Source organism: Cyprinus carpio, chromosome B2 (genome assembly GCF_018340385.1).
Source record: "Cyprinus carpio isolate SPL01 chromosome B2, ASM1834038v1, whole genome shotgun sequence".
Lineage (NCBI taxonomy): Eukaryota > Metazoa > Chordata > Actinopteri > Cypriniformes > Cyprinidae > Cyprinus > Cyprinus carpio.
The window spans coordinates 14,566,491-14,590,923 of NC_056598.1; the positions used below are offsets into that span (position 1 = coordinate 14,566,491).

At 37.8% G+C, this 24,433-nt stretch overlaps 1 protein-coding gene across 4 annotated transcripts; it reads left to right on the forward strand.

Moving 5' to 3' along the window:
• mast3a (microtubule associated serine/threonine kinase 3a) lies at window positions 1–23,549 on the forward strand. 4 transcript variants are annotated; one of them, XM_042718232.1, is made up of 26 exons: window positions 1–574; window positions 2,182–2,258; window positions 2,516–2,585; window positions 3,677–3,752; window positions 7,207–7,361; window positions 8,513–8,588; window positions 8,779–8,988; window positions 11,648–11,749; window positions 12,724–12,856; window positions 12,982–13,046; window positions 13,680–13,765; window positions 14,349–14,557; window positions 14,677–14,815; window positions 14,907–15,039; window positions 15,946–16,111; window positions 17,167–17,268; window positions 17,624–17,746; window positions 17,836–17,939; window positions 18,044–18,219; window positions 20,167–20,291; window positions 20,411–20,605; window positions 20,884–21,110; window positions 21,595–21,717; window positions 21,798–21,934; window positions 22,023–22,201; window positions 22,745–23,549. In XM_042718232.1, the coding sequence occupies exons 1-26, from the start codon at window positions 492–494 to the stop codon at window positions 23,542–23,544; spliced, it is 4,071 nt and encodes a 1,356-aa protein (XP_042574166.1). In that variant the 5' UTR covers window positions 1–491; the 3' UTR covers window positions 23,545–23,549. The 4 variants fall into 4 exon arrangements, with proteins under 4 accessions (XP_042574166.1, XP_042574168.1, XP_042574165.1 ...); XM_042718234.1 differs by having other exon boundaries at window positions 20,173–20,291; XM_042718231.1 differs by having other exon boundaries at window positions 3–574; window positions 20,408–20,605.
• Window positions 23,550–24,433: the final 884 nt, after the last annotated feature.

Sequence of the window (24,433 nt, forward strand, 5' to 3'; positions counted from 1 at the left end):
TGCATGCTAAGTTAAAGGAGGCGGGTTTAGTTGCCCGGCATGGTGACGTTCAAACCCCACCGTGACCCCTTCTTTCAGTCAGACTCTGTGACAACTTCCTCCACTCCGCGCACCCGCTTTTCTTTTATTGTTGCATTAAACTTGTAATCGTTACAGTTGTGTTGCTATACCTTTAAACCTGGGAGCAGCATCCGCCGTTTAGCGCTGTCAGGGCTTGAGTATAACCAGACGATGGCGTTTTCCAAACCAATGTGGCAATGTGTCACTAGTGAGAAAATAACGCGATGATGGCATCGCGCTGCTGTACTTAAGGCGCTTTCTCTGTCTACTCCCTGTTGTAACCTTTCTGCATGCAATGGAGTCTGTGTCGCTTTGGAGTTCGCCTGGGAATTACATTAGACTTCACTGTTTTAACATGTCGCAATGCTGCGGCGTGTCATCGATGAGGATTTGTTAACCGCTGGGACAACGAAGACGAGCACACCGACATCATGTCTGATCGGAATTACTGGACGGTGTGTCCGAGTTATAAAAGCCAGTTCGTTTCTGGGGGTTTAGTCAAACGACCCAAAAGGTAACGACGAGTTTAAGCATGTTACTGTATATTTAAGTTGTGATTGATTATTAATCGTCAAGGTTGGTCCGCTAAACTTGATCTAACTTGGAAAATCCCACAGGCGCAACCGCGAGAAATGTGCTTGATAAACTAGATCGGTCTTTCAAAATCCCACATAAGTACTATAATGGTTGAAAATGTCTGCTTGTTCGTTTAACATTCTCGATCTCGTTGTGGACAGCATACACACTGTTTTTCCACCCTGCCCGTTTTTGTTTCCGATAGTAAACGTGGCCCATGTACGGCTGAGCGTCTGCTGCTCATTGTCCTGTTGGCGGTGGATGCTCATATTCTGAAGTCTAGACTTTACATAATGTATATATACAGTTTAACCGTGTGTATAGAGGGTCTGTGTTGACTGTCATTGTTATCTTTCGTTTTGAAGTCTTTGTCAACGAAGTATAGTTAGTGTACTCAATAGTAGGCTAATTTGTAGTCAGAAGTGATAAGGGCGTTGAGGTCAAATTAGCTTTTTTATGTTTATTTTTAATACTTATTTTTATTATAAGCAGAACTAAATGATTTTAAAGAAAAAGTGTAATGAAAAGCATGTAAATGTTGAACGGTGCAAATACTTGCTAATTTAAAGTTTTACATATTAAGAAATAAACAGTGCTTTAATATGTATATGCATCTAATTAAATTAATGAATGCTCACATGAAATAAAGAAAAAGCTGTTTTATTCTGCATAGAGAGGTTCATGGGTGCTGCCATGTTGATGTCACATGACCAGACTTGTTATGTATTTGAGTGGGTAACTACTTACACTAATAACATGTTTACTACCTAAAACCATCAATGATGGCCTGCAGCTCCCATATGCTGACCAAGACTAAACATTGTGAGTGTACGGTCAAATTGCCTCTATTCAGCAAACTGCCATTAAAAACCATATAAGAAATAAAATGAAACAAAACCCTTAAAGTGATAGTTCACCAAAAAAATTTAATTATGTCATTAATTACTCACCGTCGTGTCGTTCCAAACCTGTAAGACCTTTGTTCATCTTCAGAACACAAATTAAGATATTTTGTGATATTTTGATAACTAAAACGTTCAGGGCCCGGAAAGGTAGTCAAGACATCATTAAAGTTGTCCATGTGACACCTTGAAAGTGGTATTTGCCGTTGGTGTCTATGCAGGGTTAGAAAGCTCTCAGATTTCATCTTAATATCTTAATTTGTGTTCTGAAGATGAAGGAATGCATCCGGGCTAAAAGGTGTCTATATGAAGCCTAAAACCATTGGTACTATGTCACTATTGGGATGAATAAGACCCAGCTAAATAAAATCTTACTGAGTTTACCTTTGAATTCAAAGTCTTTAATGCCAATTGTCACAATCATTTCTACAATATAATAAATGTACACAGGCCTGTTCAAAATTCAGTGTTGATTCAGTTACACCAGGTCTAATGAAATGTTTTTGTAAACTCAAATTGTTAGGTTGTGTTTCAGTACTAGAGACATTAACAGACAATCGCTATAGATGGGTTTCATAATGATGAGCATTGTGAAAACTGAGTATTTTTGCCTTTAACAAGAACAAGCGTTTTCTTTCCACAGTAACCGGAACAAGAGGAAGAGTTTGGCTCCCTCACCTACTCTATCAAGACCGCTCTCACCCCTTCCTTTGCCAACTGGTAGCTATAATTACTTATTTTAGCTTCTCTCTCAATTATGATAATGATGTTTGATTTACACTGTGCTTGATGATAAATACAGGGTAGCATAACATGCTTGCACATCCAGCCCACGGTTTGAATATGCCAATGCCAGTAACACTGTCAACAGAGCCTGGCAAATGAGTTCCAGGCAATACAGAACCACTTTGGCATCCATTAACTCAGTAAAACAACCATAATGTGCATGTTGATCTTAGAAGGTGTGTTTCCTACAGGCAGCAGTCCGCTGGACAGTCCCAGAAATGTCTCCAGCAGTCCTTCAGTCAATTTTCCATTCATACGTAGGTAAGAGCTGAGCAGAATGAGACTGCCTGCTACAAACATTTCCAAATGTATTCACATTAGTCATTTGTGTTATATCTTAATTCTGCCCTTTCATAGTGCCAGTATAAAAGCAAGGAATGAGTGGAAAGGTTTTAGCTGGCCAATAAGATTGTGCGTTCGCTGCAGCTGCCCTCAAGGCTGTACTGTGGATGGGAAGCTTGGCATTTGTCACAGCAATTATAGTGCAGTCAGCATGTAGTCTCATTACTTTACGCTGCCATGATTATGTACTGAGGCTCCATCCGCTTTTATTAATGCTGGTTTGAAATGTTGGGACCCTACCAGCCTCCTTGTACAGCTCAATGAAGATTGAATGAGTTTTAAATGTTGCAGACAAACTTGTAAATCTGTTTGGTATATAGACTATTGTGAAATTACAAACCACATTAAAAAGTTAGGGGTCAGTAATATTATTATTATTATTATTATTTTTTTTTTTTTAAGAAATTAATATTTTTATTTAGCAAGAATGCATTAATTTGATGACAGTAAAGACATAATGTAATAAAAGATTTTCATTTAAAATAAATGCTGTTCTTATGAACTTATGTTCTTATGAACTGTTTCCACAAAAATATTAAGCAGCGCAATTGATGACAAACATTAATGATAAGACAAGAAATGTTTCTTGAGCAGCAAATCAGCATATTAGACTGATTTCTGAAGGATCATGTGACACTGAAAACTGGATTAATGGCTGCTGAAATATCAGCTTTGCCAGTACAGGAAAAAAATACATTTTAAAATATATTAGAATAGAGAGCAGTTATTTTAAATTGTAGTAACATTTCACTATATCACTATCTTTACTGTTTTTCGATGAAATGAATGCAACCTGGGTGAGCATAAGAGAAAAAAAATCTTGTGACCCCAAACTTTTTATGTATGTGAAGAATTTTAGTGTATATGGTAGTGTATTTGAATTTAATGTGGCTGATTGAAGTTTTTTTTGTGGTGTTCAGTTATTAAAACAACCAGCACTTTAATAGTTTGTGTAATCTCAATGGAGATTCCTTAAAGTCATGTTTTCTTGTATCTCTGTCCTTTTTTAGACCAGACACACGAAGGTGGTCTGTGGCGTCTGTCTCCTCTGGATATGGAACCAATCCACCCAGTTCTGCTGTTTCAGTGAGTGGGCCCCTCACAACTCTTCTGAAAAGACCCTCTTTGTTTTCCTTTTCTTGAGCCATCATTCCAGTTCATCTGCAGTGTTTTTCTTACTGTAATCAAACAGTGCACAGAGCAGATGTGTTTAAACCATTGTATATTAAATGTGTTATCTGTAGGTTGTTTGATTTTGCTTTTGGAGTGCACTTTCAACTGCTGTACTAGTGCAGCTAGTTGAAAAAGAGAGTAACAGCATGCTAGATTTCTTTATTAAAATTTATGCACTTTACAGTGTTAATGTAGTCAGAGTCTACAGTAAAAGGGAGTAATTTAAAAATGATTTGTGCAAAAATGGTGATTTCAAATTCCTGAAAAAGTGTCATGGAAATAAATAACATTTTAAAGGGGTCGTATGACGTTACTAAAAAGAACATTATTTTGTGTATTTGGTGTAATGCAATGTGCTTATGTGGTTCAAGGTTAAAAAAAAACATTATTTTCCATATAATGTACATTATTGTTGTTCCTTTATGCGCCGCCTTTCTGAAATGCATCGATTTTTACAAAGCTCATTATTCTAAAAAGCGAGGTGTGCTCTGATTGGCCAACTATCCAGTGCATTGTGATTGGCCGAATGCCTCAAGCGTGTGATGGAAATGTTACGCCCCTTAACTGCTGTGATGTCGTCTCCCGGCATGAAGAGACAAAACCAATAAAAATCCATCACAATCGAGGCATTTGTTGCATCCAGTGGGGACATAATTACTAGCCGCGTTTCCACTGTCGGGCTTAAAGCGGGCGTGCTAGTGCGTGCCAGGGCCAGTCGCGTTTCCACTGTCACTTCCGGGGCTTGATCGTGCCTCGTCGGGGCTTCCTCGGGGCCAACGGCCAGGGTTTTTTGGCCCGACGAAAACCTGGGCCAAAGCGGGCCAGATGGTGCTAGAGGAGTGGTTATGAGCAAAGGCAGAGTTTCTTCGCATCTGGAGAGCGTCAGCGCCGTTCATTTCAGAAAGATAACAGCTATAACATCAACATTAAAATTTTTAAAAAATGAGCTGAGCTCAAAACTCACTTTCAGTCAGCTGCGAGTGTTTGAAATAACGCGATCCGATGTGGATTATAATCATCATAAAAGGCAAAATTATTTATAAGCGATAAACATGGTAAATGCAACCACTTGGAGAAATCAGACGTCAGCTTCTTATTCTCTATCACAATTGTGTATTTATTTAGTAACATTTTATCTGTCATAAGTCTCGTCTCGAGAGTTTAGCTCCGCATAGCATGTCATCAAAATATAATAATGATTTTTGTTCGGGAGCTTTTATAAAAATAGAGTTATTATCATTCATTCGAAATGTGAGGTATAGGCTACTGTGGCTACAAATAAACAGAAACAGACTCGACTGAATAAGCAGGCTATTTTCATAAGCGTTAAAAATAAATAAATACAATTGAAATACATTTATTTCTGTGTGATTAATTTTGAGTCCTGATAAATTGATTCATTGTGCTCAATGTATCACTTATAGTAAAACATCGATGCTTTTGAATTTGAATATTTAACAAAGCATGCAAACAAAAGGCGCTGTTATCGTGTTCGTTTTGTGATTGCGCTAGTTCCAGTGACTTATTTCTTAGTTTTCTGATAACTTCTCTTTGTTGGTGAAACGATGGGGTTGCATGACGTTGTCCTGAGAGGCGTGTAAAGGGCGGGTTTTAGTGACGCGCAGTGGAGCTTCTGGCCCGACGGTGGAAACGCTGCGCTATTCTGGCCTCGTGCTACTAGCCCGAGGCTATTAGCCCCGCCCGGCCCGTTTTAAGCCCTGGCTCGCACTGGCCCGACAGTGGAAATGCGGCTACTGATTATAATGACTTATATTGTCTTTTTACGCATTGCATTGCATTGCATATAGCACTGCGTAAATATAAAACCATGCCTGCATTTGTGATTGGAGAAACAACAAGCGCTACTCTACACTGCTCAAAACTCGCGTTTGAATCGTCAGTGGCAAATTCTTTAAATATGAAAACATACTTACAGGCTGTGAGTCAGAAGTGCAAGACTGTCCTTGCAAAGTGGAATTGCCCCACTTTATAGAAACAGCCTTGTAGGCTACTCTCCCCGTTTCAGGAAACAGTCCTCCATACAATGCGCTGCACACATCTGAATATTTGGGTTGAACTGTTCTGGAACAGTGTTGTAAATACAACTTAACCACTGATTTCAATTTGTGTCCTCTTTTGGAAGGCCAAACAAAGTAGTTTTGCTTTCACAACGAAACACACAGCGTCTCCACGACATGGCGGCTTTGGCAACAATACTACAGCGAGAATCAGTAACTCCTTCTTTCTTTGCGTTGTTACATTTGGGCGGTGTTATGCAAATCTTGCCACACAATGACGTAGATGTGGGGGCGTGTTTAAACAAGGCGTTTTAGGAGGGCGTGGACGAGTCTTAACTTTTATAAAGAATATCTCTTTGGGTTTGAGACTTTAGTGGAACTTTAGGGATCTTATCTATGCACGAACAGCTTGAAACACTCCAAAGAGAAAGAAAAACTTAAAATTGCATCATATGACCCCTTTAAAATTCATGGAAAATGATGGGGAATTTTGTTAATTAATATACCTTTTTTCATCATAGGTTCTGTTCTAAAATATAATTGGCTAGATATTGCTTTCTATAAAATTCTGATAAAATCATAATAGTAATCTGTAACCTTTATACTCTTTTTTTAAAATATGTTTAGTAATGTTATTCATGTAATTTGAACTGATTATACCCTGTCCTTGCCATGAAAATAGCCTTGGAATTCATAGAATTCCATTGGTCAGGGTCATTTGTTATTTAACCTGTAGTAATTTAACTACAGGGTTGACCATTGTGGGTAATTCTCAGCAGTGGAAATTGATTAATTTCATTGATTTATTTTCAAGGAAATCGTACAAAAAATAGCCCCTTTCTCTGTTTTGAAATGATATATCGCCATTCATGGCTCATGCAATGAGGTCAGCCTTGTTTAACAATGTCCTATTGAGCTAGTGTGAGTGAAGACTTTATTCTGAGGGAAGCTGTGAAGCTTCTCTGGTTTCCTCCTTCCAGCACTAGTCCTGTCATGTGCTCTTCTGCGTATTCTCTTTTCCCGAGATTTTCAGTCTTAAATTACCACTTATACCAAAGACAGCTACAGACCAGAATGGAAAGTGTCCCGTCCTGTAGTTGTCTTGTATAAGATGTCTTGCACTAATAATACGCTTTAGACTGTCAGATGCTCACCACTTGTGTTTCATGCAATCTGAGCATACACGCCCCACCTTGCTATGCAGATTTTTGTATACTGATTGCTAAACAACTGTTGTTATATTTTTACACATTCATAATGTTAGGTTGATGCAACAGGCACACGTAAATGTGATTTGTTGTCTGAATCTAGCTGTGTTTCTGTCTCTCTCGCTCTTTCTTCTGCATTAGTCTTCCTCCTCCTCACAGGAGCTCCTGCACCAGCTGCCCTCCCAGCCCACCCCAGATGACCTCCATCGCCTCTTCAAGCATTTCAGGAGCTCAGAGAGTGTGGCAGATGAGGATGGACAGCCCTCGCCTTTCCGTCCTCGCTCACGGAGCCTTAGGTCTCTATTTGTTGTAGAAAAAAAACACGATTTAGAGAAAATCAGCTGAATGTGAAATGCTGCATTTTCATAGAGATCGTGCAATTCAGTTAGCTGGTGAAGAAAATAAACTGGTGTAGAAATGTGAAACCTTATTTCTAACTTTTGAATTTCATGATACCAAGTGAATAAGGATGAAAGATTATTTTGGCTTGTACGTGCCAGGGTATTACTCACTTCCTTCCTCTTATACAGTCAGGGGAAAAAGTTTTCTAACACAATACTTTAAACAGCTAATGGTTGACACATTTGGCATGGCTAATCTATACAGATTTAATGTTTTAAACAATGATTAATTTCTCTGGCAAACTGGTATAAATTCAAAAATATGACCCAATAAAATTATACTACTTTAGTAAGTTTACTTTAGCAGATATTTATCTTTCATTTACTCACCTTTATGCCTTTCAAAACCTGTATCACTTTACTTGTAAACTTATAGGGGAAATTTTGGAAGACTTTGGAAGATTTTTTTCATGTAATTACAATGAATGGGGTTTGAAGTTTTAGAAAAGTGTTATAAATTTTGGTCATTTTCCTCACACAAAGTTATCATAAGATCTCTGGAGACTTCACATTTACTGCACAATATTATTTTGGTATATTTTTATTTACTATTATTGTACTTATTAATATTTAGAATAATTTATTTATTTAGTTTTCATATTTTTTTTATTAATGCTTTTAAATATATTTAAATATAAAGACAGCATTTATAATTTTAGGTTTATGTTTATTTATATCTAATATTTATATTTTATTTCAGATTTATTTAAATCACTGAATCCATTTTTTTAAATTTGTATATATTAAAAAAAAATAACAACACTGGCGCACAAGTCATACTGAGAACCTTTCTAATTGTTTTATGGTGTCTTCAGTCCCCATTCAGTGTAATTGCACTGAAAAAAAGCAACCAAGACTCTCACAGTTCTTTTGTTTCACAGAAGTCAGTAAGTCATGGGCAGGGTATGTAATGAAATGAGGGTGAGTAAAGGATGACAGAATTTTATTGTGGGGTAAACTTTTCCTTTAATGTTATTTCTTTGTGTAAAATTATAAAAGTAGATATGATCAATTTGATGTAACTGAAGTATTATTTTGTTTTGTAGCCCTGGGCGCACATGTGGCTCTTTTGATAACGAGATTGTGATGATGAATCACGTCTACAAAGAACGGTTTCCAAAGGTAATTGAGCTCTGACATTTAAGTTTTGTTTTTCATCATGGACGTGGACGCCTCGTCATGTCATGTCATCACATGTTGTTTACTTAGTTTAAATTGTGGCTGTGGGGAAATTGATGGCCTGGTTGGTCCAAACAAAACAAAACCACAATTGTCCCCTACGCAGTCTCACAGCATTTTATCACTCTGGCAGGCTACGGCTCAGATGGAGGGGCGTTTGCTGGCAGTGATGGCAGACTACTCCCCAGACAGTGCTCCTCCTCTTGCTGATGGAGTGCTGGGCTTCATTCAACACCAGCTGGTTGAGCTCGTCCGAGACTGTCTGGAGAAGTCCAGAAAGGGGCTCATCACATCCTGCTACTTCGTGGAACTTCAGGAAAAATTAGAAAATTTCCTACATGAGGTGGAAACATATTCCATACTTGTAATGAAGTAAAAAAGGACAGATGTATTGATTTTCATAGATCTAGATCGCAATGTCACAAAAGACTAGAATTTTATTAATCAATACTAGTATTTCACTAAAAAAGAAACAAATATATATTATTGAATAATATAGGCTAAGTACTACTGAAAATAATTTATTTTAAAACAGTACTGTACACCACCATTCAGATCTTTGCCCATGGTTATATTTATATATTAATTTATTTTAAGAAATTCATATTTTATGCAGCAAGGACACATTACATTAAAGACATTTATAATGTTACAAATCTATTTAAAATAAATGGTGTTTTTACAAACATTATAAAGCAGCACAACTGTTTTCAGCATCTGAAAATAATAATAAATGTTTCTTGAGCACCAAATACAATCATACTGACCCCAGACATTTGAACAGTAGTGTATGTTTCAATTAAATAAAGTTAAACAAGAAATTATTCAAGAACGTGTCAACAGAAAATGGTTACAAACATCAGAACAAATATCTCTAAAATAATAAATAACTCCCGTTTACACTAGTGCATTTTAGTTTTAAAACGGCGTTTTAGAATGAAAACGATCCTCGTCTACACTGGTGTTCTCCGTTTACACTACACAACCTAAAACGCATGTGACATGACCATTCATGCAGGTACAGCCATAGATATGAATAGGTAGATTCCCTATTATTTAGATTGCAGGCTTGGAGCAGTCGAATGGGGAATCTACGTATATATCTATGGTTACAACAAATGCGCATGATGTTATTGTTTACGCAGTCGTCAAGGATATGCAGAGCGAATGTGGGCAGCCACACCATCGTTTTCAAAAGTCTCTGTTTTGGTCCGTTTACACTGAAACACAACCCCAGTGTTTTCAAACTAAAACGGGGTCTGCAGCGTTTTCAAAAATCTCTGTTAACGCCGGAGTAGTGTAAACGATAGGTGTAACCGTAGCAAAAGTTATGCATTTTAAAATGAAAACACGCTAGTGTAAACGGGGAAAAAGTAAACCATGCCCAAGGTTTTTATAATATCTAATGGCAGTATCAATTGTGTCATAAAACAACTTAAATTATTGACATAGTCTTTAAAATCATGAGATATTTTAAAATCAAACTAATTCGATGCCGTCGGAGTTTGACTTGTGTTTATTGTGTGTCAACATTTGATTTTACAGTTTACCGTTTAGTAGAGCTACTAAAGTTATCCAGGCCGAAGCAATGAAAGGTTTTATCTTTCTGTTGTTTCAGTAAAATTAGCAATGTAATGGACCACGGCATGTGTGTTAGACTGCATTTAATTTTAAATGCACAAATCTGTGATTTTAACACAAAATATCTAGGCTTTTTTTTCCCCTGCTTGTTTATATTGCACTTAGGCCATACTGACTGTATTTACATGAATATCTTGCCAAGACTTGCCTTTTGACCAGGAAGTGCATTTGACCACTTACATGTGCAGCCGCATCACCGCTGGGTACAAGCTCTCTTCACAGAGCGTGTGCAGAAATCACGTGTGTTCAAAAGCAGCTTCCTTTCAGTGCTCGTTTCTAAGCTATTTTCAACATTTGACATCCCTAGTTTGCAACAACGTGACCGTGCTGTAGTTCATGCTGGGTGGTTTAATGGTCTCTTTCCAGCTCTCAGCTGAATCACTAATACTGCCTTCTTTATAATAGCATTTTTACTGAATGATTACTGACTGAGAGCCTTATGGCTCCAGACATAAGACCCCTAAAGTCCTGAGTGATTCTTTTAATAAGCACTGTTCCTGTCATATTCCATCTGAAAATCACATTCAGCTAACTGCTGCACTGAAGCACTGCAGTATCTTCGTTTGATGGAAATATGTTGTATCTATACAGGCACATGTTACCATGGGTTTGTTTTAAATTAAACTGCCAGCTTTCATTCCTCATACCGAGCTGCTGTTGTCATGTGAAGTTTTTCTGGAAAGAGGCTGAAGAGAGAGCAGCAGGATTGCACACTAGTCCTCTGCAGTGTTTGTGTGCCCAGGCAGTCATGTCGAAGCTGAAGGGAAGGATGGTTAATTAGGGCAAGTGAGAGACTGTTTTGTCTCCCTGAGGAGCTTTCGCTTCATGCTTCTGAAGTCATGAATAGCAAATTAAAGGAAGAGGCTGATTAAATTAAGCAAGAGGAAACAGGTCGTGGTGCAACAAATTCCATTTACCTTTCCAAGTTGCTTGCTTATGGCAGGTTTTAGTGTTTTTTATAATTTTTTAAATGAATGACGTTGTCAGCATAAACTGTTTGATGGAAAAGAGCTGCAAAATTCTTAGTGTTCCACACAAAAAATGCTGTCATGAGTTTTCAAGTGACATGAGGGTGAATTGAAAATGACAAATATGTCTTTTTTGGGTGAACTATTCCTTTAAATGACTTGTTTGTCTTAAATGTCATTGGGAGCTTGAGGGGGTTTTATGGTCTTGTTCCATGATTACTTCTCTCTGTCCTTTCACATTAAATTAGGTCACTTATTTCTGTAACTTTTACAATTTGATATCTGACTCATGGTAAAGTCTACCAAATTTTATGCAAAAATGTAGGCTGTTTTGTTTTGTGCTCATAAAGTTTATTTGCATTGACCCGGAGTGTTTTTTTTTTAAACCCACAGGCATACGAGCGCTCTGAGAGTGAGGAAGTGACTGTAATTGCCAAACTTGTGAAGAAGGTTCTAATCATTATTTCCAGACCAGCAAGACTACTGGAGTGTCTGGTAAAAAGATGATTAACACTGTGACTCTGCACTAGGAAGAATTTATATTTATCACATGGAAAACTTATTTTCTCTTTTGGGTCTAAGAGACCCCAATACCAATTTTAATTTATGGATTTTAAAAGTACATATAGAGAGATACAGCTTTAACAATGTCTGATTACTGGATACCAACTAGTCAAATTTAGATTTGATGAGAGAGAAGCTAATTGCAAAATTAATGAATAAATATTCTCAATTTCTATAAAAAAAAAAATTATACTACAACCTACCTGCAAAGCTACAACACTGTTAAATGTTTTTGGCACTTGTAAAAATGCTGTAAAATGAGGATGCTGTCAAAATGTCATAAATAGATTTTCTTTATCAATTAACTTCTATTAACTACATTAAATCAACATTTGGTGTGAGCATCCTTTGCGTTTAAAGCAGCTTTTGCCCTAGGTGCACGTGCACGTATCTTTGCAGGTTTCTTGAAGCATCTTGGAGACATTGCACACAGTTCTCCTGGATTTATTCTGTCTTAGTTTGTTCTGTTTCTTCATGTTATTTCAGACAGACTGGATGGTGAGATCTCTGTGTGGAGCACTGGCTGTTGTCAGACTCCTTGTGCAAACAAAAATCTCACTGGATTATTACAATTAATGGCAAAATGAATGTTTGGAAATGTAAACTGATATTTCCTACTGACACACTACAGCAAAAGATAGAAATAACTGACTTAAAACCATTTTTTACCAGGTGAAAATACTAGTGTTCTAATCATTTTGGCCACCAGTATGTGTATATACATATAAAATCCCCCATGTAAATCCTAAGCGGAATGTTGAGGGTTCCATAGCATTTTGAAAACCACCTGTGGCCTATTAATTTACCTTTTGTAATTAATTACATTGTGAAGAATGTAATGCCACATTGTAATGCCATTTATATAATGCTGATTGCTGACACACCATGTTTCTGTTAACCATCAGGAGTTTGACCCTGAAGAGTTTTATCAGCGTCTTGAAGTTGCAGAAGACCATGCAAAAATTGGCCAGGGCATCAAGACTGATATCCCCCGATACATCATCAGCCAACTGGGTCTCACCCGAGACCCCCTGGAGGGTATAATTATGATTTATCTAGCACCTCACCCTTAAATTATACTTTTTTGTCTATGTTGTAAAGGGTAATTAAATGTTAGCCTTAGGCAAACAAGTGATTGAGTTTTCTCTTGTCTTTGGGTTCAGACATGGTACAGCTTGAGCACAATAACTCAGGCAGCCCAAGCAGAGAACTGGGTGACACTGCAGAGGTAAGAAAATAAATCACTGAATGTGCTACCACTGGGTCATAAGATGTTTTTGAAAGATGCTTATCGAGGTGCATCTATTTGATTAAAAATGCAGGAAAAATAGCAATATTTTGAAATCGTTTTTACAATTTAAAAAAACTGTTTTCTATTTTACTCTATTTTAAAATGTAATTTAGTCCTGTGATGCAAAGCTGAATTTTCAGCATCATTACTAAAGTCTTCAGTGTCACATGGTGCTTTATAAGTCATTCTAATATGGTGATTTGTTGCTCGAGAAACATTTCTTATATTGAAAACCTTTTTTGTGCTTAATATTTTGGTGGAAATTGTGATGCATTTTTTCAAAAGAAATCAACAGAAAAGTATAAAAAGTATTCAACAGAAATCATTTGTAACATGTCTTTACCTTTATTTAGCAAGGTTGTATTTAATTGGAAAAAAATAATCTTACTGACCTTAAACATTTGAACGTGAGTGTACATGCATATATATATGTCAAGTTAACTTAACTGTTATTTGTGGAGAAAAAAAACAGTTTATGATCTTTTTAGTTTGTGACTTCTGAATTTCTGTCAAATTGATGTTGTATTGTTCTGTTCTTGAGAGTTTTCGGTGTCATATTTTGTGTCCTAGAATCGTCCTGGAATCACAACACCTCGAAGAAAACCTCTGGAAAGAGACTTTGAGACTATAAAGCTCATCAGCAATGGGGCTTATGGGTGAGCTCACATTTACTGCTTTTTTTTCTTTAAAGAAGGAATAGCCTGTTTTAGAATCACATGAATTTAGATCACCAGATGACAAAAGGCTGGAATACACTATATAACTTTTGTCTAGTTTTTTCTCAGTTTGCATTCTGGAGAGGTCGACTCTAGTTGTGGAAAGTCAGATCAAGTCTCCAAATTTTGGGCAGTCAGAGATGACCGATTTCACAGAAAATGATGTAGGTTATGATGGGCAAAGACACTCAGTTTTTAACTTTAGACTAGGATCCCATCCAGTCAGAAGATATTAAACATGGTTGATATTTTGAGCCGATTTAGAACGCATATTTTTTTTATTTGTCTTATCTCCTCATAACAAGGCACATGTTTCTGTGTTAGTTTGTTGTGTTTGTAATGAGTCTTATTGTGTGTGATCCTCAGTCATTTAGTTTATGATGTCCAGATTCTTTCTCTTAACCATTTACAAAGTCAACAAGTGTCTGATTTTAAAACTGTTGAGATTGAAAAAGTTTTGTAGTGTATTCTAGCCTTAAAAATATAAATCACCTTTGATCCTGATTTGAGTGTTGACTTGCAGGGCCGTGTACCTGGTAAGGCATCGTGGGACACGGCAGCGGTTTGCCATGAAGAAGATCAACCGGCAGAACTTGATCCTGAGGAACCAGATCCAGCAGGTGTTTGTGGAGCGAGACATCCTGACTTTTGCAGAGAACCCTTTTGTGGTCAGCATGTTCTGCTCCTTTGAGACACGACGGCACCTCTGCATGGTCATGGAGTATGTGGAGGGTGAGTCAGAGGAGTGATGTGTTGTTGCAAATATGTTATGACACACACATGCGTCATTCCTCGTGTATACAGTCGTGAGTCTGCAGCTGTAATGTTTTAATATAAAATTGTCTTTGCAGGCGGAGACTGTGCAAATTTGCTGAAGAATATGGGTCCCTTGCCGGTGGACATGTCCAGAATGTACTTTGCAGAGACTGTTCTAGCACTAGAATATCTTCATAATTATGGTATCGTGCACAGGGATCTCAAACCTGACAAGTAAGAGCTGCTCGATGATGTTATCCTGCAGTTATGCATGACTCCACATCCTGCAAACATTTCATTCACTGTGTTTGTTTCCTGTCTTCAGCTTGCTCATTACATCGATGGGGCACATTAAACTGACTGACTTCGGTCTGTCTAAAATCGGTTTAATGAACATGACCACAAACCTGTATGAAGAACACATGGAGAAAGACACAAGAGAGTTCATTGACAAACAGGTCAGTCTGCCTGTACATTCAGCACAAATACTGTGCTAGTTTTAAGTGTTCACATTACATTTACATTTACATTTTTATCCAAAGCGACTTACAAATGAGGACAATGGAAGCAATCAAAATCAACAAAAGAGCAATGATATACAAATGCTATAACAGCTCTCAGTTAGCTTAATTAAGTATACGTAGCAAGGGCTTTTAAATAATATAATAAATAAGAAGAAAACAGATAGAATAGAAAACGAATAGAGCAAGCTAGTGTTAGAGGTCTTTTTTTTTTTTTTAAGTGTTTAAGTGTTCACATTTAAAGGACTAATTTTGTCTTAATTTATTGACATTATTTCTACCACATATTTTTTTATTTTCTTCCATAAAACAAAAAAGGCAAAAAATGCATGTCCGAGTAGCATACGTTTTACTTTACTTTACTTTAAGGAAATAAACTGTGATTTTAAAATGAGATTTGAGAAGTAATGGAAATGGAAGGCTTTGAGCAAATTATTATTTAATTTAGGTGTATTATTTTATTTTTCATTTTATTACTGAAAAGTTCCTGAAAGGGCAAAATGGCAACATTCTCTTTCTTAAATTTCCTTAACTTTCATTATTGTCATTATTCACTAATATTGTAACATACAATTATGTAATACTGAACAAATAATGAGTTAAATTAGTTATATTTTTTTCACACTATATACTATGGCTTCAGAAAAGTTCTAACTTTTTTTTTTTTTTTTTTTTTTACTGAAATGGTACCATAAAAATTACATTTTTTTTGTATGGTAATGGTTGTTCTGACATTTTGTGTTTCACTGAAGAAAGAAAATACAGGGGTGGAAGAATATGAGGGTTAGTAAATCATGACAAAATTTTCCATTTTGGGTGAACTTTTTCTCTGTTGTTTTGTAGGTCTGTGGCACTCCAGAGTACATTGCACCAGAGGTGATCCTGAGGCAAGGTTATGGAAAACCTGTGGATTGGTGGGCCATGGGCATTATCCTGTATGAGTTCCTGGTGGGCTGTGTGCCTTTCTTTGGAGATACACCAGAAGAGCTCTTTGGCCAGGTGGTCAGTGGTAAGAATATAGGGATTTTAAAGGGTTAGTTCACCCAAAAATGAAAATTAGGCTGTGTTTTACTCACCTCCGAGGCATCCAAGATGCATTTGACTTTCTTCTTTCAGATGAATCCAGTCGGAGTTATATAAAAAATTGTCTTTGATCTTTCAAGCTTTATCACGCACACGCGGAAACACAGTGGAGAGATCAAAACAAAACAAAGGTCACTAATTAAAAGTACAAAACGAGGATTTGTAAAGAAGAATGTCGGAGGATTTTGATATAAGCCAAGAGGAGACTGGTTTTCCTTTGCTAAAGTAAGGAAACTTTGCTTCCTTTGTTCCTGTAAACAAACCCTGGTTTTCACGAGACTCACTGGTGCATGCGACGTCTCAGCCCGGCTGCTTCTGTGCAACTGTTGGTGCAAGCTAGATAAGTGATTATTACGACGTCATCTGCCCAGAGCTGCTTCTGTGTACAACTGTTGTTAAAGTGATTATTTCGTTTTGAATATGGATATTTTTCTTACAAAAAAAAAAACACATCGATTCGCTACAGGAGGCCTTTGTTCACCCCCTAGAGCCGTGTGAGACACTTTTTTTTATGGATGGGCGCTTTTTATTTCACGTCTTTTGGACTGATGCACTGCAAAACCCGTTGACTGCAATGATAGAGCTTGAAAGATCAAAGACAATTTTTAATATAACTCTAACTGGATTCGTCTGAAAGAAGAAAGCCATATACACCTAGGATGCCTTGGGGGTGAGTAAAACGCAGCCTAATTTTCATTTTTGGGTGAACTAACCTGTTAACCCCTGACCCTGAGAATTCCATCATGATTGAAATGATTTCTGTCTACTGCATGATAAAACAAGTGTAAAAGATTCCCATTGCCCCACATTGCAGAACGAATCTGAGCTGTATCTAAGCATCAGAATATCATAGACTTGGAAGTGGTCTCTTTTGATACGGGCCTGTATTTTGAAAAGCTTTCAGTGCTTACCAACAATGTAAAATTCTATTTTATACTATTAATGTTGTGTGCATATGTCTGCATCCCTCTCACTTTATAGATGAAATTGAGTGGCCCGAGGGTGATGATGCATTGCCCCTTGAGTCTCAAGACCTCATCACAAAACTGCTGAGACAGAGTCCCAAAGAACGCTTGGGAACTGGTGGGTGTTTTGCCAGTTTAGTCCATTTATCAGATTTATTTAAATATTATGTATGTGATATTATAGTAATTATTAATATTTTGAATGAACTTTTAATTTAATATTTTGTATGGGTACCATTTTAATGTTTAGGTTTTAGTTTTTTGTATATATTTAGCCTCAATTTTGTTTCTTATATTTCTGTTTTAGTAATTTTTGTACTTAAAAAGCTTAAATGAAAACTAGAAATGTAGTCATTGCAATTAATTTTGTTTCATAACAGTTTTTAATTAACAATAACAACACTGCTATTTAGGAACGTGATAAAGTCCCCATAATGTAGCCAGCATTGGATCATGTGTGGTATGACCTACAGGAGGGGCAGCAGAGGTTAAACATCACATCTTCTTCCGTGGTCTGGACTGGAGTGGACTGTTAAGACAGAAAGCAGAGTTCATTCCACAGCTTGAAACTGAAGAAGACACAAGCTACTTTGACAGTAGGTGGCTCGCTTGCTCTTTTATGACTTTTTCTGAATCATAAATATAATGTAGATGCAACTGAACCTTCTGTGCATCTGCCACCCAGCACGTTCTGACCGTTACCATCACTCTGAGGAGGACGATGAGACCAACGATGATGAATCTTATCAGGAGATCAAGTTCTCTTCCTGCTCGCATCGCTTCAGCAAGGTGAAATAGATGAATGTGCACAATGTTATCTTCTAGCGATGCCTGTCAGTGAGGCAGACTGAGGCATTTAACAGGTCATGACTTGTTTTTGTCATGTGAATCAGGTGTACAGTAGCACCGAGCAGCTGGCTTCTCCCTCCAACTTGAGCCTGTCCTCCTCTGAGCGGAGCTGCAGTGAGGAGAAGGAGGACCGGTGGGATGGTCATTCAATGCTCTCTCCAGTAGAAACCCCTAGACAGCTTCCAAGTAGCAACAGGAAGCAGGATTCCCACAGGGGCAGGTGAGCACTAGGCTATGTACAGAAGAGCATACTAACACACTCGACTTGCTACTGCAATTGTCCTCACTGTATTTAGACGAAATATGTTATCAAACACCACCACCTCTTTTTGTTTTCATTTAAACATATTAATAGCCGCAGAAATGTAGTTCAGGGAAAGTAGATGCATTACTATATCAAACAGCATTGCCTTTTTATTTTCATTTTAACATATTAATAGAATAATAGAATAAGGACCAAAGATTACCTGTTAGATTTACCCAAAGGTATTTGTATCTCATCATGTTTAACAACTAGTGAGACATCAGAGCCAGCGGCAAATGTCAGTGAGGCTGCTCTCGTCAGGATTCATGAGCACTGAGCGCCTGGCGATCGCGTGGACTTCATGTCTCCGAAATCAGTGACGCACATTTTCAAATAGGCGCTGTCTTTATGAATAAACAGCAGATTTGAGTTTTAAACTACAATTGACTTTTAACTACTCGCCTGAAATACTTTAAAAACTACATTTCATGACACAATAACAGTAATATTTAAAAAAAAATTATGCGAATATATATGGTGGTTGAAATACAATGCTGCGTGAACTCAACCAATCAGCATGTTCAGTGCCCAAGTCCCGCCTCCAAAAGTTCCGGACCTTTAAAAAAGTACTACCTCGTGAGCAGGGACTTTCTGAGGGACAAATTTTTACCTGGAACTTTATTTAGATCCTGGTTCCTGCGGTGGAAACACACCGAGTACTGGCCCAAAGTCCCTAGTTCCTGGGGAAAGTTCCTGCGCTGCAGTGGAAATGGGTTTTTACTGACTTTGTAAACAGTCACAAAGGAATAACTGGGATTCATACACTAAACGACTGAGGATCACATACTTGCAGACTTTAAAGCTACAGACTAATTCATAAATGTGCCTTTGTTGCAGGGAAAATGAGTGACAAGTGAAAACAATATGCGTTCTAAAATTGGCTGAAAATATCAAACGTATATATCTTCTGACTGGATGGAATGATAAAGCTAAAAAATCTGAGTCTGTGACCATCATACAATACGTGGTTTTCTGTAAAATCCCTCAACTTAAATCTCCAGACTGGCTTTGACTTTCAGCAACTAGCTTCAACTTTACCAGACCGTAAATCGGGGAAAATTGGGGCAAAAGTTGTGTGGTGTATTCCAGCCTTAACAATACAATACAATACACTCTACTTCAGGTACATTTATCACAATGGAATAAGAAGATCAAATAATTACAACTATAATTTTTAAATGTATTATCTCTTGTGACCATCAGTGTTGCTACTGGTAACTAAAACTTTAAAAAAGTTTTTGTGAATTGAAATAAAATCTAAACATACTTAAAAATTTTAATAGAAAAAATTACTGAAATCTAAAGTTAAAAATATATATAAATTAAAACTATTTAGAAAAAAAAATAAGTACAATGTAGTTATTGTGTTCATATTGTATTGCAAAACACTTTTGGTGCTATTGAGGTGGGATATGGGTGAGGTTAGGCACAGGTTTGGTGGTATGGGTAGGTTTAAGGGCGGGTTAAGGTGTAAGGGATGGGTCAACAGTGTAATTTATAAATTTAATTACAGATGTAATTACATATAGGTATTTTAAAAAATATAAGTACAATGTAAAAACATGTATGTACACTAAGTGCATTATACCAAATGATACGTATTGAAGTACATAGTAGTTAAGGCCACCTAATATAAAGTGGGACCATAACACTGGTGACAATCATGTAGTATACCACTTTTGAAAAGTGATATAATGCAGTTTATTTATTTTTTTATTTTATTTCAAGCAATAAAAATGTGTCCAAAGGATAAATTCAATCAGGCATAATTTTTGTATGATTCTAGTTATTTTTTATTCTTGTGTCTTCAAAATGTTGTTTATTTGCCTGAATTCAAAATTTGTTTTATATCTTCTCAATCACTCCAAGTCCGAGGCCAAGAGCATCATCTAGTTCATCTCAGCCTGAGAGGGGCACTAGTCCTTTAATTTTGAACAGCACTCAGAGCCTTGAGGCCATGCCACGCTTTGCCTTTCCTGAGGATGAGGGTAACCGTTTTTATGCATATTTTAATCTAATATTTGGTCAAATTAAAGGGTGACTTGGTCAGTCTGTAAATGTTCATTCTCAATATGAGTTTTCTTATGTATTTGTTTTTTCTTAGAGGGTCTTGTCTCAAATCTCCGGCGAATTCGTCTGCGCAGTAACTCCACTGGAACAAGACCTACTAATCGCAGGGACCACAAGGGTCCCTGTCGCCTCGGACTCCAGCAGGAGACCCCAGAGAAGCCACGCTCACCATTTACATGTAAAGTCCCCAAGTCTGCATCTGTGTCTGGCCTTTCCCTCATCGTCACTGCAGGTACAGTGAGCTCAGATGTGTTCATGTAGATGTTGTACCATCATGTAATGCCATCACACTGAAGGCAACTGAAATTCATGTGACTACCGCAATAAACAAGTGAAGCAGGTGGTTTCAAGAGAACAATGAACAGTTGAGAGGAACAGAGAGCTTATTGACGTAGATGAAAGCGAAACATGACTTGACAAACTTTGTTTTAGATATTTAATACCAATGTGTGGATATTGCAGCTATTATGAGGCATTTCTTTTATATATGATCATGTATTATCACTGTAGATGACATCCCTGGTGGGCTCCAGACAAGCCCCATGTCTTCACACTCCCTCTCATCCAACCCTTCATCTCGGGATTCTTCTCCCAACCGAGACCTCTCTCTCAGCGTAAGCAGTCTTCGTCCTCCTGTGGTCATCCACAGCTCTGGGAGGAAGTACGGCTTTGCGCTCCGTGCCATTCGGGTCTACATGGGTGACACTGATGTCTACACGGTGCACCACATGGTCTGGGTGGGTATTATGGATGCAGTGTGAATCACATGGTTAACTAGTGATGCACCAAAAATAAATTTTTGGTTTTGGCCAAAACTGCTTTTGGAGGCTGAAATCATTGACTGAAACTCATTGCCTCAGTTCAAGCAGAATGTGAACTGAACATCTCTTCTATTTCCTTACTAGTTATAGCATGAAATAAACAAAAATGAACATCAGAAGGTTTACTGAAAGAAACAGTACGACTTAGTGAAATGTTTCATGTAATTGCTCAATCAGTGTTTTGACTGCAGCAGGATACAATATAAACAATGTCACAAAACATTTTTTACCCAAGGAAAGCCATAAATGTTTTTGGCTAAATGAAAAATTTAATTTCAGTTTCAGTAAATAATTTCATTTCGGTTCACCACTATGGTTAACCATACTCCGAACCCAGTGTACTAACATTTTATTGGTTTGACCCATTTAAATGCGCTTTTATGTGTCGCCGTTAATCTAGAGCGTTGAAGACGGCAGTCCTGCTCACGAGGCTGGGCTGAGGGCTGGTGACCTCATCACTCACGTGAATGGAGAGTGTATCCAGGGTCTAGTGCACACCGATGTGGTGGAGCTTCTGCTGAAGGTGATATTCTCAAATAGATCTCGAGTTCATGTGCTTTTTAATTCAGGACTTGTATAGATGCTTGATTTTTCCATTTGTAGAGTGGCAGCAAAGTGACTCTACAGACCACTCCTCTTGAGAATACATCCATTAAAATCGGGCCTGCGAGAAAGACTAGCTCAAAGGGGAAGATGGCACGACGCAGTAAAAAGAGCAAAAGGAAAGAGGGTCAAGACAGGTTGGAAAGATGTAGTGTCTACTGGAACATTTTAAACTAGTTAAAACTCATTGAAATCCAAAATCTAATTTAAACCCGACTTTTCTAGCAAACGGCGAAACCTTTTGAAGACCCTGCCCAAACACAGTCCGGGGATTCAAAACAGTCGCAGTTTCTCAGCGGGTTTTCAGCACTCACCTAACGACAGCCTGTCTGACTCTCCAACGCCGAGCCTGTCTCCAGGGCCCAACACCCCGTGCAGAAGCCCAGCTCCAGACCTGTCATGTGGTACGTCAACATCAATAAGTGTCTTTAAAGCTATAGTTCACCCAAAAATGAAAATGTGATGTTTATCTGCTTGCCCCAGGGCATCCAACATGTAAGTGACTTTGTTTCCTCAGTAGAACACAAATTATGATTTTTAGCTTCAGGCGTTGCAGTCTCTCAGCTGTACAATGCATGGCAAATGGTAACAGAATCTATGAGAGAGTAAAAAACATGCACAGACAAATCCAAATTAAACGATACATGTGTAAAGACACAAAATGATCGGTCTGTGCAAGAAACTGAACAGTATTTATATAGTTTTAGTTTTTTTTTTTTTTTACCTCTGATTCACGCAATGTCCGAACTGTTAGAACTCTTGTGAACGTGCTTCACAGCAGCAGGCCGTGAGACATCATCTTCTTCTTGTTGCTTTATGGCGGATCGCAGACTTATAAGTGCATTATCGCCACCTATCTCTCAAATAGGAGTGTCAATGGTTAGTTGGGTGAACTAACCCTTTAAGTAGTATGTCAGTGATTAGCATTGTTTGTACTCTCTCCACAGATTCAAACTCTCCACAGAGTTCTTCACCCTGTTCAAGCTCTCCGAATTCACCCATCCCTCAATGTCGACCAAGTTCCCTTCACGTTTTAGGATCCAAGATTGGCCTCCGCTATAGCAAAGCAGGCCGCTGCAAGTCCACCAACAGTATTCCCCCTTCTCCCCTCGCCTGCAATCCCTCCTCACAGCCTCTGTCTCCACAGTGTTCTCCATCTTCCCTCGCTGGAGTTCCTAAAAGCCTCCACTCGTTTCATAATAAGATGATGTCCCCGCCGACCATCGTGAGACAGACGGTGTGTCCCCGAAGCGCAGAATCACCTCGTTCACCACTGCTGAACAGGGTTCATTCATCTGAGAGGCCCTCCGGTGCCCAACATGGAGACAAAAAGGCCTTCTCCATTCGAAGACACACTGTGGAAGTTCCCCAGAGTGAAGCTGAGGGACTCGAGTCACAAACTAGTGACATTGCATCAGGTTTTGTGTGTGTCGGTGACCATGCTAGACAAGGGTTGTACCTGACTGGCCAGCGAGCAAGGGACTCCAGCGGTGTGGTTATGAGGAAGCTTAACTTGTCTGAGAGACGCGATTCATTTAAGAAACAGGAAGCTGTTCAGGAGGTCAGCTTTGATGAGTCTGATGACAAGGAGGTCACAACATCAACACCAGTGCCATCTCATCCATGTTTCAAAGCGGCATGGATCAACACAACACAGGCGGAGGGAAGCTCTGAGACTGCAGCTAGGAAAACCGACAAGCTTGGATCCAAGCTAAAAGAACAGAAGAAACCAGAGGATGGCTGTTAGCCTTAGATAAGTCCAAAAAACTGTGAGACTCAGATGTACGGGTGCTTCCATTATCATTAAAATCATAATCAGAGAAAAGACAGGACTAGGGAGTCTTTGTTTAGTGTCATTTTCATAAGTTAGAAGTCATTCACCTGCCAAACTGTCTTTTAAATTGATAGTTTTCTATAAATGAAAATTCTGTCATCATTTTTTCAGCCTTATATTGTTGTAAACATACTTTCTTCTTTAGAACATAAAAAAATGCTTGTGTTGTTTTTGGGACTGGCTTTCTTTTTTGTTTTGTGAAAAGCGTTTTTTTGTGGGTAGTTTGATAAAAAATGTTTTCATTTTGTCTGTTTTTCAGGACTTGTTTTAGTTTTTGTTATGTTCTTCAAAATTTTTCAAAATATCTTCTTTTGTGTTCAACATAAGAAAGGAACTTATACAGGTGTGGAACAACATGAGGGCGAGAAATGATGACAAAATGTTTATTTTTGGGTGAACTGTTCCTTTAAAAAATTGCTGGCATTTGTGTTCCACTAAAGACAGTCTTACTGGTTTGGAATGACGTGAGTAAATGAAGACAGAATTAAAAATTTGGGGTAGATTATACCATTAAGAATTTGTTTTACCAAGTGGCACAATGAACTTTATTATTATTATTATCATTACTTTGATTATTATTATTTATTACATTTGTTTTATATAAGACGGGAATAGAAAGGTCATACAGTAGGATCGCTTTCTGAGAATTTGCACACATGTGGTCCTGCTGAGGTTCAATTACTGTTGTTTTTTCATTCTCATATCTCATAAATATCAGTAATATTGTCATGTAATGTCTGAGTGGTCAACAAAATGTAGTTATTATATGTTGACTAATATTATTTTTGTCATTTTGCAAATT